The sequence below is a fragment of the Schistocerca serialis genome, chromosome 9 (genome assembly GCF_023864345.2).
Source record: "Schistocerca serialis cubense isolate TAMUIC-IGC-003099 chromosome 9, iqSchSeri2.2, whole genome shotgun sequence".
NCBI classification, from domain to species: domain Eukaryota; kingdom Metazoa; phylum Arthropoda; class Insecta; order Orthoptera; family Acrididae; genus Schistocerca; species Schistocerca serialis.
The window spans coordinates 137,965,334-137,980,231 of NC_064646.1; the positions used below are offsets into that span (position 1 = coordinate 137,965,334).

Below are 14,898 nucleotides of genomic sequence, written 5' to 3' on the forward strand. Positions count from 1 at the left end.
TCTATTTTAATGTATTGGTAAGATATGCTTGAAGTATATCTGTTTGCCTTTAGGAACCAATGAAATTAACAGCCCAAAAAGTGATATATATTATGACAACAGAAAAGCTTGTGGTAAAATTTGCTATATAAAAACTTGAAAATAGCATTAATTTGTGATAAACGGAGACAACATATTACCATTTTCAAAGAGAAAACAAGAACTAACACAATGTTAGTTGCAATATATTCTACAATAACTATATATGACAAATGCCGATTTATTACAAAGTTAGTTTTGCACAACACTCATAACTTGAAAATTCTCAAAAATATACATTTACTCAAGTAGATATGTACTGTAACTTGGATGAGTTTAAGTGAGGATACCATTGATAAAGCTGTATAAAGCAGAAATACTAGCAAGTGTCCAAAATATTGAAAAAAAAGTCTTCCTTCATGTGAATATATGATGATGAAGTTATGGAACAATTGTTTTTGAATGAGTTTGCTGTTGCCAAAGGTTTCTTAAAAACGCTAATTATGTTTACGTTTGGCAAGTTAATAGTAATTAATTGTGACACTTAAAAATTCAAACATACAGAATATATCATGATATACATGAGGTGTGACACAATCAAAGAAAGTTTACATGAAAACAACATGAACAGTAAAAATTAGAATCTGGAATTTTATATAGACCTATCTGGTGCATGTTATCACACACAAATGAATATTCGGAATGTGGATTATCTATGTAAATAACATGAAATGCGTGGATCTTTTTTAGTTGAATTTGTGACATGTTGTACACTAGTGTGCTGAAAATAAAAACTGCAGTGTCAGTTTCTCAGTCAAAATCATGGAAATTATGGTGCACAAACACAGCCTGTCTTCTGCTGTCTAAAAATGGAAGTCATGGATGTGGAGTCCATATTTGTAGAGTTCTGGAAAACATTTGGTATTGCACATTATTTACAAAGATCTGAGTGCAAGGAATTGGTTCTCAGTTATGACTTGATTGAACACTTTTAGAATTATAGAAACCAGTATGTTGTCCAGAATGGTGATTGTCCATCAGAGACAAAGTTGGAACTCTTGTTCTCCATACAGATCAATAAATTGTCAGACAGGGTGATTGGCAATCTGAGGCAGCTTGCTGGTGACTCTTACATATGGAAATACATTATCAATGAATGACTGTAGTGGGTTTGAATGACTTGTGCTGAATTTCTGTTTGAGACGTTAAATAACATATTTCTTTAAATTGGGGTAACCTGAGTTGATGCAAATGAGTGAGGGAAATGTTCTTGTGGTATTCAAATCTGGTACACTGTTTGACTCAGCCATGTTGATTAAATATCTATTGTAGGCACGACGTTGTTTAACAGCATAAAATACAGTTAGTGCACACAATCAGTTTAAGGTAACATGAACTGCCAGGTTCAGTGTATTGGAAGAATCTGCGAAAGTACAGCACTTCTATAACATAAACATCTATAAAATACTCTCTATAGAATGTTTGGAAGATTCATTTTTGAATACTGCTGTTGTGTTCAAGATCCTCAGCAGTTTAGAGTAAAGGTAGACATTAAAGAAATCCTGAGAAAAATTGCTAGATTTATTCGTGATCAACTTTATCAGTACAAGAGCATCACAGGAATGGTCTGCAAACTGCAGTGAGAATCTTCGGAAGGAAGGTGGTGGTGTTTTAATTAAACACTGTTGAGGAATTTCAGGGAATCAGCATATTTGTCAGACTGCAGAACACTTCTACAGCCTGTAATGTACGTCTCATATAACGGCTGCCTGCATGAGATGAGAGAGATTGGGGCTTGTACAGAGATATACTAGCAATCTTTATCCTTTGCCCCGATTTAGGAGTGGGACATGATAACCAGTGACTCATTATGCACAAAGTACTCTCCACCATGCACTGAGTAGTGGCTTATGGAATAAAGGTGTAGGCGTATTATGTTTTATACTCCGTAAACTACGTGACAATATGTTGTATAGGCAAACCAACCAACAAGCAGTATTCAAAACCCTCAAAAATTCCAAAAGAAAGTGAAACAGCTTTTAGTGATACTCAGAGGAAAAAGATATATTTGATGTACTTGATGAATGTGATTTGAACTTTCAGTAGAGAAAAAAACTGTTACATTTTTTCTTTTTGCACTCTTCAAATTTCATAGATTCACTTCACTTCTGTTACAGATTCAAATTGGTGATATCATCCCATCGCGGCAATCATTTGATTCACTTCTACGATACATATACTATGCTGATGTTAATATGCCACCAGAGGACTCCTTGTATTTATTCAGTGCGCCTTACTTTTATGGGTTCACCAACAATCGACTTCAGGCATTTTGCAAGCAGAACTTGGAAATGAATATCACGTTTGAAAATGTTATTCAAATTCTTGAAGCTGCTGATAGAATGCAGGCTACAGACATGAAGAAATATGCCCTCAGCCTTATAGTGCATCACTTTGCAAAGGTAAACAATTCTTTAAAAATGGGTTGGAATGATTTCATTAGTAGTATATTCATTTCATGGCAGGAAAGAGAAAAACTAATTTTGTTATACTTTTTTTAGCGTACTATGAGAATGTAGTTTTTAATTCTTTTATTATGCTTAGAAACTAATTACACAACATCAGTAGATACATTTTGGTAATAGAATGTGATGATGCGTTATTAGTGAATGGCCTACAAGGGGAGAAATGTATTACTCCTATTTACATCGGTTCCATTATGTCTCTAAGAGTAATCTGAAATCTGATTAATCTATGATGTCTTGATTGGTTTCCTCTCTCCATTTGTTATCATTAACATTAAATATAAATACTTCATCAATTTTTCAACAAAATAAAAGGTACTAGTATCAGTTCCATACGATATAATAGTAGTAATAATTCTGTGTGCCATCTTGCTTGCATCAATGAAAACAAGTTCTCTTCAGTCATGTCACAGACATTAAAAAGCTTATTGTGATTACATGACAACTAGTACCCCTATCAAATAATGGCCCTGCATTTATAATGACAATGGAAGGCTGTTCAATACGTCACAGCATTCATTTCAGTTTTCTTTATAAAAGTAATAGTAATTTATTGATTCAGATTTCCGTCAGAGTTGCAAACAATATATTAGTGAGCTTCAAACATTTTTGTTCATTCTCAAACCATTACCTGCATCATAAAGTAAAATGGTTGTGCAATAAATATTTTATGACATACCTGCATTTGTAGGGTTTTGCTATAGTATAATACATCACAACTATATAACAAATATTACTTGGCTGTATTACAATTGTCTTGATACATTTGAAATTCAAGAGCGTTTTTAGTTGTTTGTACATAACAATTTGTCAGGCACCTTCAGTTATTGTCCGTCCATATGCACTCTCTCAGAGATAGTAATGTTACAACTAAATATGTAGGTGCCATACTAGTGAAGGTCATGAACATCACTGCATTATTTTATAAATTGCTATTATGTTGTAAGATGACAGCTTTACTGAATCATGAATCATTTTATAAAAAGGACAAAAAATCATTGTATTCAAATTCAGACTATCCATTCATTACAGTGTATGACTCCTTTTTCATCCGTTCATATATTTTCCATTCTTAAAGTATGTCTAACTTCATTCCTTCCAGTGCCACATGTAAAATTTTCATGGCACTCTCAATACCATCCTCTGTATGTTTTGTCTTCATAAGTGATGGCCAAAAAGGAGTCCTGTTGTTGGGGCTGATATGTTTCTTGTACCTAGTTATAAAACTCTCACCAGTTTGGCTTGTATAAAAAAAAAAAAAAATCACATTCCACAGTGTAATCTCTGTACAGCAGATGCTTAATACTTTCATTTAATTTACAATTTAAACCTTAATTGACCTGCTGTGTGAATGTTATTTTGTACTGTTCAGGGAAAGTGTGCACTAACTTTTCCCCACACAGCCATTATATTTCAAAGTAATAAAATTTTTTCATCTTCACATGTTTTTTTTTTTTTTTTCACTTTTGTATTTTTTGAGGATCTGTGTAACTAATCTTTCCTTAAAACCATTAGCTACTGCTACTTGGCCGGCCGGAGTGGCCGTGTGGTTCTAGGCGATGCAGTCTGGAACCGAGCGACCGCTACGGTCGCAGGTTCGAATCCTGCCTCGGGCATGGATGTGTGTGATGTCCTTAGATTAGTTAGGTTTAATTAGTTCTAAGTTCTAGGCGACTGATAACCTCAGAAGTTAAATCGCATAGTGCTCAGAGCCATTTTACTGCTACTTTTTTTAGGATGCATAACTCCTGCCGTATTTGAGTTTGGCAGCTTACATAGCTGAGCTACCATAGCAAAGAAATACATCTTTTTATGTTGCAGTAGGTGGTTGCAGTCATCCCTTATGATTGCATATGAGTATGTTAGTTTATGATAAATCGAAAATTCCAACTTATTTTTGGCCCTTGATATTTTTGAGTCTAAGAAGTCTTTTGGGCTCTTTTTCTTAAATGTATTTAATACGGTGATACTACTGGTTAAAAGTCATGTGCAGGGCATGCGTGTCATCCTCCCTACCCTATATTACAGTAAGTCTATGTAGCATTTGTACATAACTATCTTCTGTGTCAACGGTGGATTATTCTGAAACACTATTGTGTATGTATTGTTGATAGATATGTCCACTGATAACCCTGAGAGGTGAGAGGCAATTGCCCATTGCCAGACCATGTTTCTGTTGGTACACTTTCTCACCAAATTCAAAGTAATTAAAGCTCAGACTAAATTCCTTAGCTCAAGTAATTCTATTAGTTTCCCCTTTCCCATGGTGCTATTGCATATTAATTTTCTTATTATTGCTATAGTTTTGTCTGTTGGTACGTTACAAGGGTGAATCAAATATAAATGGGATTTTCGTTCCTGAGCCCTTCTAGTATTGTTGGGTGACGCCGTTAGGAGTAGGCCTTATATACACAGCTTTGTCAATAATGCTCATGAAGTTGGAGCAACAGGTGCACCACTCCACACCACTGCGCATCATATAATTATAAAATTTCTTGCTTGTAAAGGAGTTCATGCAATGGAAATTTTCCAGAGACTGGCTGCACAGTTCAGGGATCAAACACTGTCAAGGATACGTGTGCTTGCCTAGCATAAAGAGTTCAAGGCAGGAAGAGAACTTGTGAAAAAACACCAACAACAGTCACTGTCCTCAGACCAGCATTACATATGATAACATTTATGCAATTTGAGACATTCTTGAAGGCAATCAGCAGGCAAGAGTATCAGAATTTGCACAATGGGTGAGAATACATTATGGGCACTGTCAAGCAATCATCACTAATGACCTACAGTTTTCTAAAGTGTGTTCCATATGGGTCCTTCGCCTTTTCTTTAAAAGTCAGAAGTTGAGATGTTCAGAGATCTGTCAGTGGCATGTAGCAAGGTGTGAGAAAGAAGGTGATGCATTTTTGAGTCAGATCATCACCTGTGTCGAAACATGGCTCCACCACTATACTCCCAAATCCAAAAAGGCAGTGAGTAGTGGCAGAGAAAAGGGGAGGGAGCCCCAGTGAAAACTGAGACCTGACTGTCACCTGGCAATATTCTTTCGGCCGGTGAGGCATTTTTCTCATTGATTTTTTGGATGAGCAATGCACAATCAATGCTGTGTACTACTGCAAGCTGTTGAAGAAGGTGAGAAATGTGCATTGCTGTGAAAGACAAGACTAACCAACTCAAGAGGTCGTCGTCCTCCATGACAACACCAGTCCCCATACTGCAGCTCTAAGTGTCTCCAGACTACAGGAAACACAATGGACTCAACTTTGTCGTCCTTCTTACAGCCCAGACCTATTTTCCTGTGATTTCCAGTTGTTTGGACCACTTAAGAAAGCTCTAGGAGGATGTTTATTTGAAGATGATGAGGGTGTGGAGGAATTGGTGTACAACTGGCTCCTGATGCAACCAGCTTCATCCTACTATGCTGTGATAAAAAACCTTTCTTCTCACATATTTCTGAAGTGGGGAACCATGTGGAAAAAAGTATTGTAGCTGCCTTTTGTCTTTCAATAAATCGTTTTGTAGAACAAAATCCTGTATATATTTGATTCACCCTGGTAGTATATAAGCTTACTGTGTCAGCTGGCACTAGTAGCATGTCGTCAATGACCAACCAATCTTTAGCTTCATTCACAAAAGCTGGACTGCTTGGTACATTATACTTAACTGGCAATCTGAATGAATCACAAGAAGAGAAAGCAATAACAGTAAGAGCTGACAGAAGCAATACTCTGGTTGTAGTTACAGAAGATGATTACAGTACAAAAGTACTACAGTTTTTTGTAGAGAATGATGCTGTAGAAGTTGACAGAGACACAATGAAATCATTTCAAGGTACCCTTAAGAAAAAGATTGAGAGCATGCTATTTTTGTTACTTGAATCCCAAACTCCAGTGAGTCAGTGCCTTAATAAAACTGCACAGAGAGAGCAAAGATGACAGATTGAAATAGGTTTTCATTTTAAAAAACTGTCAAGTTTGTGGATAATTTTGATATTTGTGAAGTGTATTTGGAACAAATACAGCAGTACTCATTGGTTACTGGGAACTCGACTAAAAGACAAAATAAACCTGCAGTGGATTGATAGATCAACATAGCCACACAAAAAACAACAAAATTGTGCCTTCTTTAGTGAGAACTATCATCCATGAATTGTTTTTCTGAAACAATCATAGAACATTTGAGAAGCTTCAGCAATGGAGTTGAAAGGAGATATCAAGATTCTAGAGGGAAGAAGCATAGGTTTTCTTTAGTAGTATCCTCATATAGAAGATGCCATCACTGAATCCGAATCTGAACTATGTAAGGGATGTAATATGTTGAGTGTTTAGGAAGAATAGCTGTGTATGGCCCATTAAAAGGTCAGAATAGGAAGGTGCTACGTGAGTACCCATAGCAGTTTTATGCATTTATTTTGCCTCCAAGGTAGAAATAACTGTGGTCAGAATGTGCTTAGCCAAAAAGATTAGGAATGGCTTGTGCATCAAAAGGATTCTGCAGAAGGTAGTGTTTCATGTCAATAAGACCATGAATATTGGGGATATTGGTGTACCCGGAGGTAGCATCCAGAGTGACAGACCGGGGTAAGTAGTGAATCTGAAACTCACATTAGCAGAGAAGTGATTCATGTCTGGACTGTGGCAAGCAGTGTTGCAGAAAGTTGTTAGGAAATGCTGTGTACCAAGGCCAAGGTTCTTTGAGTGTGAATATTGTGACCTGCCATGATGGGATGATTAATAGAAAGACCAGTGGAGTCATATTTATGGAGCTCTGAGACCACATAAAAGGTTGTTGTACATGGGGCTTACCAATGTCAGGAGGAAGATGGTGACGGGTTCTGTGATGGGCCAAATACTTTAATTAGCTGTTTGAAGGTCATGTACTTCAGGGACAGTGTCATAGCCATAATGTTTATAAGCAAAGGTGTCGAAAAACGGTGACAATCAGCTACATAATAAATACAATTCATGACAATATGGTGGTGCACTTGTCACAAGAAGAAGTTCAGAATCTGTTTGTGGGTCATTAACAGCCCTCTGTTCCATAACTGTGACACTCATTGGAAAAAACATTTGGAAATGAAGCCTGACAACAGGTTGAAAGTGAGAAATTTCTGTAATGGTAACAAGGTGTGAAAAGGGTAGAGGGGAACAGAACGTTTTTGCAATTGGTTAGGATAAGGATCAGTGTGTGCTTCAGATCAGTTGTGGTCAGTTGGTGTTGATGAAATGCTTCCACTGAAGAAAATGAGTACAGGAAAACTGGTCCATAAAATGTGCTCTGTGGTCAAATGACTGCCTGTTATTTTCAAATCCATCCCTTCTTCTTATCTCTTCCCCACTCTCATCTCCCATCCTGTTTATCTGCAGCCCTCTGCCAATGCACCTGCCCATATTTCCCCACTCCTTTCCCTTTTTGTTCCCTTTTTTTCCAACCTCCCTGCCTCACAACCTCCTGACTCTGCACCGGTTGGCAGTCTAATCTCCGCACACTCCACCAGACAGCACTCGTCTCTCTCCCCACCTGTACACTATTCTATTATCTCTTCCCCTTCCCCCTCCCCTTCCCCCACCACCTCCAGATTGCTGCTTGCATCCCACGTGATGCTGGATTCTGGTCCGAGATGCTGGAGTTGGCGATCATGTGCACGTAAGGTGTGCTTGCTTGCTTTGTGTGCGTGCGTGTGTGTGTGTGTGTGTGTGTGTGTGTGTGTGTGTGTGTGTGTGCTTGTTTACTGATGAAGGCTGTGGCCAAAAGCTATATGTGAGTGTCTTTTAATTTCTATGTTGTTGACATTCCCACCTGGAGTTTCCACTGTTTGAAATACATGTATAATATTTGTATGTTGAACTTTTCTGAAATTTATGCAGTTTAATTTATGGCTTTATCAGCGCTTGGAAAAAATCATAGATTTCATATACATGTTAGGTTTAATCTGACTGACTAACTACTAAGAATCTAAGTGTAGCAGCTTATATCTAGTATAACAATCTGATGTGAACTTGTCATTTACTGTTAAATTCTACAAATGATCAGAAATTTTAGTTTTGACATACTTTCCTGTTGACATATTCCATGATTCTTACAGGTTGCAAGATTGCCGAAGATGCGGTCTCTTGGTCGGGAATTGCTTCTTGATATTCTGGAAGCCCTTGCTGATGACATGAGTGATTCTAAGCTTTGCCAGGATATGACAAGTGTTAGTCTCAACAGTGACACTTGAATGTATGATTAACTATTTCTTTCTGTAAAATAAAGTTTGAAGAAACTGTCACATCATTCTCCCTTGCTTTTTTACTTAAATATTACAGTGAGAGAATTTAGTTCAGCATGATAACATATTTGAAATTTTTAGTGGGGATAATGCTTACAGAAATGTTACTACAGAGTATATCATAAAGTCTTCGAATCTTGCCTTGAGGGACTTGGGAAGATAATCAGCACAATGTGCTGATGTGTTACCAAAGTGTGGAACAGTTGAAATAAGGTAAACATGAATTGTTCAACCTGTCAAAAATCTACATCTAAAACAGCAGGTGGTGGTTTTGGATGAGAACAGCAAAGCAGGTGAGGGGGTAGAGTCTTGACTACGGCACTTGTGGCAGTTTCCAGTGACTATAGGAAGCCGTGTGGTGCTGGTGTGCAAGACTCACATGTTGCCTTCATCATTGGACTTACTTGGAGGTGTTTGGCCGATCTTCTTTTCAGGATAGCCGGCTGTGTCGATCTCCCTAACCTCTTCTCCGAAGATATAATGCTGTTTCGAGGAATTTTCTCAACTCTCAAAATGTTTCTGTACACTTACGATACTTTTAAATCAATGCCACTATATTTTCACTTCCACAAACAGAACACCACATAATAGTTTTCGCATAAACAAACAATATTTCGTAAGCCCAATGACTTGCGGACCGTCAGAACTATTAAGTATTTTTACAATAAATTCAGTTCCAGAGGTTTCCCATAGTTCTGGCAAGCCCACCCTCAGAATCTCAAGAGAGTGAGTAAGTAAGTGAGTGTCTTTCTTTTCTTATAACTTAATTCAACTGTTCACAAATTCAAAATAATGACTGACGTAGCACCGTCACGGAGTAAGACGCGCTTGCTCCTTGTGCTGGGCATATAGCTTCTGTGGCGAGTGTGGCAACCACTTGCCCATGTTAATCAACAGTCCACATTGTACCATTCTCCTGATACACATGCACCCTGTGCCCACAGAAAACCGGCACGAGGTAGACACTCTCCCGTCTCTCACACTCGTACGTAAAATATCGGGTGTTCGAGACAGTGGAAAGCCGAGAGTCTTTATAACTGGTGTCGAAATTTTTGATGCACTACACACTGTACTCCATGGAGTCACCATGGGATTTGTCCTTGGCCCACTGCTGTTTCTCTGTTTACAGGGTGTTACAAAAAGGTACGGCCAAACTTTCAGGAAACATTCCTCACACACAAAGAAAGAAAATATGTAATGTGGACATCTGTCCGGAAACGCTTACTTTCCATGTTAGAGCTCATTTTATTACTTCTCTTCAAATAACATTAATCATAGAATGGAAACACACAGCAACAGAATGTACCAGCGTGACTTCAAACACTTTGTTACAGGAAATGTTCAAAATGTTCTCTGTTAGCGAGAATACATGCATCCACCCTCCGTCGCATGGAATCCCTGATGCGCTGATGCAGCCTTGGAGAATGGCGTATTGTATCACAGCCGTCCACAATACGAGCATGAAGAGTCTCTGCATTTGTACCGGGGTTGCGTAGACAAGGGCTTTCAAATGCCTCCATAAATGAAAGTCAAGAGGGTTGAGGTCAGGAGAGCGTGGAGGCCATGGAATTGGTCCGCCTCTACCAATCCATCGCTCACCGAATCTGTTATTGAGAAGCATATGAACACTTCGACTGAAATGTGCAGGAGCTCCATCGTGCATGAACCACATGTTGTGTCGTACTTGTAAAAGCACATGTTCTAGCGGCACAGGTAGAGTATCCCGTATGAAATCATGATAACATGCTCCGTTGAGCGTAGGTGGAAGAACATGGGGCCCAATCAAGACATCACCAACAATGCCTGCCCAAACGTTCACAGAAAATCTGTGTTGATGACGTGATTGCACAATTGAGTGCGGATTCTCGTCAGCCCACACATGTTGATTGTGAAAATTTACAATTTGATCACGTTGGAATGAAGCCTCATCCGTAAAGAGAACATTTGCACTGAAATGAGGATTGGCACATTGTTGGATGAACCATTCGCAGAAGTGTACCCGTGGAGGCCAGTCAGCTGCTGATAGTGCCTGCACATGCTGTACATGGCACGGAAACAACTGGTTCTCCCGTAACACTCTCCATACAGTGACGTGGTCAACGTTACCTTGTACAGCAGCAACTTCTCTGACGCTGACATTAGGGTTATCACCAACTGCACGAAGAATTGCCTCGTCCATTGCAGGTGTCCTCATCATTCTAGGTCTTCCCCAGTCCTGAGTCATAGGCTGGAATGTTCCGTGCTCCCTAAGATCAATTGCTTCGAACGTCTTCCTGTTGGGACACCTTTGTTTTGGAAATATCTCGATACAAACGTACCGCGCCACGGCTATTGTCCCGTGCTAATCCATACATCAAATGGGCAACTACCAACTCCGCATTTGTAAACATTGCACTGACTGCAAAACCACGTTCGTGATGAACACTAACCTGTTGGTGCTAAGTACGGATGTGCTTGATGCTAGTACTGTAGAGCAATGAGTCGCATGTCAAAACAAGCACCGAAGTCAACATTACCTTCCTTCAATTGGGCCAACTGGCGGTGAATCGAGGAAGTACAGTACATACTGTCGAAACTAAAATGAGCTCTAACATGGAAATTAAGCGTTTCCGGACACATGTCCACATAACATCTTTTCTTTATTTGTGTGTGAGGAATGTTTCATGAAAGTTTGGTCGTACCTTTTTGTAACACCCTGTATACACATACACACAAGAGGTGTGTGAGGAAAGTAATGAGACTGATTTGTTACCTACCAAAGTTTTTAATTTTTTTAAACAATTATATTGTCCTTCTCAAAGTAGTTTCCTTCAGTAGTGTTACACCACTGAAGCCATTTCCAGTCTTGGTAGCAGTGCAGAAAGGCTCCAACTGGTAGGGCCTTTAACATGTGGGTCACATTCTTTTGAATGTTCTCCAGAGTTCCAAAATGGCTTCCTTTAAAGACATTTTTCAATTTTAAGAAAAAGTCACATGACCTCGGACCAGCTGATTACGAGGACTGTGTAACTACAGGAATGCCTTTTCAGAGCAAAAATCCCATGATTGAAGTGGCCGTGTGACATGGGGCATTGTCACGATGCAGCATCTACCTGGCTGTAATCTCTGGTCTCACTTGATTCACCCTTTCCCTGAGCCTTTCTTTGTAAAACACTTGGTTGACAGTTTGTCTTGGAGGAACAAATTCTTTATGCACAATACCCTATTGTCAAAAAAGCAAAATAGCATTGTTTTGATCTTTGATTTGTTCATTTACCTTTTTTCAGACAAGGAGATGTCTCAGTGTGCTGCTCTTCACTTTGATGCTTTGTCTTGGGATCATACTCAAAAATCCAGGATTCTTCACACGTGACCACACGACTGAACCATTTGTAGTCATTGGCAATCCTCTCTAGAAGACAAATGCATATATTTCTTCAGTTACCCTCCTGCTCATCTGTGAGATTTTTCAGCTCTATTTTAACACAAATCTTTCACATGTTTGAAACTTTTGTCAAAATTTTATGTGTGATGAAAGCGTTTCAGTTTAACAGTTTGCCTGTCATTGTTATTGTTAAACATTGGTCTTTTCTCATAGAAGCATAAACAAGTTGGATGTTTTGTTGGTTTTTGAAGCTGAAGGTCTCCCTGTACAAGGTTCATCTTCAATGTGTTCACAGCCTTCCAAAAATAATTTGTTCCAGTGAAAAACTTGTGCTCTTGACGAGCAATGTTCCCCATTGGCCTGTTTCAACTTTTCAAAGGTCTCACTCATGGATCCCCCAAATTTAACACAAAACTTGACCGAATGAGATGGTGCATCTGGCCATCCTGATTTAGATTTTGCGTGGTTTCCCTAAATCGCTACAGGCAATGCCAGGATGGTTCCTTTGAAAGGGCACAACCGACTTCCTTCCCCGTCCTTCCCTAATCCCATTTGACCAATGTCCTCCCAGTTTGGTCCCCTCCTCCCAGATCAACAAACCAACCACAAAACTTGATGGCATAATGTTGTTCTAAATTTTGCTGTTCCATTTTTATAGCACACAACAAAAATACAGTTTCACTAATGGCAGATTTAAGAATCACATGAGGGCTGTATGGAGATGATTCTTGGACTGAGCATCTAAAAGGGATAAACACACTGGTCTAGACAAGCAGAACAACACAATGTTGCCAGATCAATCACAGTGTTGTCATTCTTATTACTTTTCTCACACATCTTTTAAATATCTTATCTTTGTCAAACAAAACTGATGTTAATAGCGTTGTGACAAAACAACAAACGGTCCACCAACAGTTTACTGATCTAGATGCTCTAAGCAGTAGCAGAACTATTCTGGTATTTTGTATATAAAATCCCACATGTTAGCTTATTTTGTATGATATTCCACTTGAGTCACTAGTTTGTCACAGTTACGTTGGCAAGATGATTGCTTTTAGTTAGTGGTTTCCATGAAGGTTTCTTGAATTCTGATGTGATGCACATTTATCTCTGATTTGAAATTGATACTAATGTACACAATCATAATTGAGGGATACAGGGCCTCTAAAATATAGTCTGTTTTTACCAGAGACATTGGGTACTTATTTTCTGACCAACCAGCCTCTTTGGAGGTTCAGAATTTCATTCAAAGGTTGTGCATGTACCATTAATGCAGGTTACTTTTTCATACTGACACAAACCAAGCAGCAGCAATCAACAGGATGGTTCGCACTAGCACAAGAGTACGTGTGCATGTAACTCAGCCAGTGACAACTGCAGAGAGTTCTTTTCTGAAGAGACATTGCATGTTTCATGCTTTTTCAGTTAAATTATAAAAATCAATATACAGTACAAGTATTAACTGATAGGTGAATAAGTTACAGTTTCACACGGATGGATTATGGAATATGTACATAAATAAAATAAATGTATGTAAATAAAAATAAATATCTTTAAAATGTATGAAATGGGTGTGTCAATCCGATGTAGCACAAATAATTTCAACATACAGTGCAATATCGCTACACAGTGATGGGTAACCCTGTTGTGGAAAAGTACCATTTTGAGAATTATAAATGCTGACTGTCATATTTTGCAGAGAGAATTTCCTGAATAAACAATGGGAAAAGTTAACCCAGGGCACATAGTAGATGTGAAATTTATTTCTTCCTAAAAACTATTTTCACAACAAACAGGTCAGGGGCAATTACAGTGGAAGTGGAAGAAGAGGAGGGGCCTAACATTTAAGATCAAAGGATCTTGGACTAGGAAGAGAGAGCTTTATTTAGTGCAGAGAGCTAATCAATAATTAAAAGGATTCTACTAACTGTATCAAAAAAATTCTTTAGCATATTACGAAAGAAGCAGAATCCGTGTACTATAGACAAAAAAAAAAAAAAAAAAAAAAAAAAAAAAATATCAGAATTCCAAGAATAAAGCAAAGGAAGTTTTGGGGTATTATTAGGCATATTACAAATAAATTTGATAAGCCGAATGATATTAAACTCCTTGATGACAGCAGCAGTGAGGAAAATGATGCCGAATTAGTCATTGACCACTAAATTCATTTATTTCTAACAGTAGCTGAAAACACAAGAAGAAAAAACTGACCACTGAAAGCAGATCCATAAGACTTTCTTGGGCAGAAATCAGATATTCCACCACCAGACATCAGTTTTTCCAAATCATCTCTTGAGAAATTATAAAAATCAGTAGGTTTTTGAAAGTTGGGGTGGCGGCAGGAAGGGCATCCGGCCACCCCTTAAAACTAACCTTGCCAAATCCGTTCCTAACCGTGCCGACCCTGTGACACTGCGGGACAAGGCACCAGCAAAAGAAAGAAGAAAGAAAGTAGGTTTTTGAAAGTAGTATCTGTTCTGGTTACAATGTGAATGTCCCCCATAGCATAAAACTATACCTACCAATCTGCATCCAAGGCGCAGCGCACATTTCAAGCAGCTGTTCGACTGGATGGTGGTGTATCTGGGCACAATCATCGATCTAGTTAACAAGAAATGTGATTCATCTGTTCTACTGATCCATAGTCCAACCTCAATGATCCCATGTCCGTTGACATAATAATTGAGGATTTTATTTGTCACCATGGGATCATGTAG

At 38.5% G+C, this 14,898-nt stretch overlaps 1 protein-coding gene across 1 annotated transcript in view; it reads left to right on the top strand.

Annotated features, from left to right (window-relative positions):
- Positions 1-8,822, top strand: part of LOC126419049 (leucine-zipper-like transcriptional regulator 1) — a 139,646-nt gene extending 130,824 nt beyond the window's left edge. The window contains exons 14-15 of the mRNA XM_050086120.1: positions 2,196-2,480; positions 8,632-8,822. Coding sequence (XP_049942077.1) covers positions 2,196-2,480; positions 8,632-8,766 — 420 coding nt within the window. The 3' untranslated portion in view covers positions 8,767-8,822. The remainder of the gene's footprint in view (positions 1-2,195; positions 2,481-8,631) is intronic.
- Positions 8,823-14,898: the final 6,076 nt, after the last annotated feature.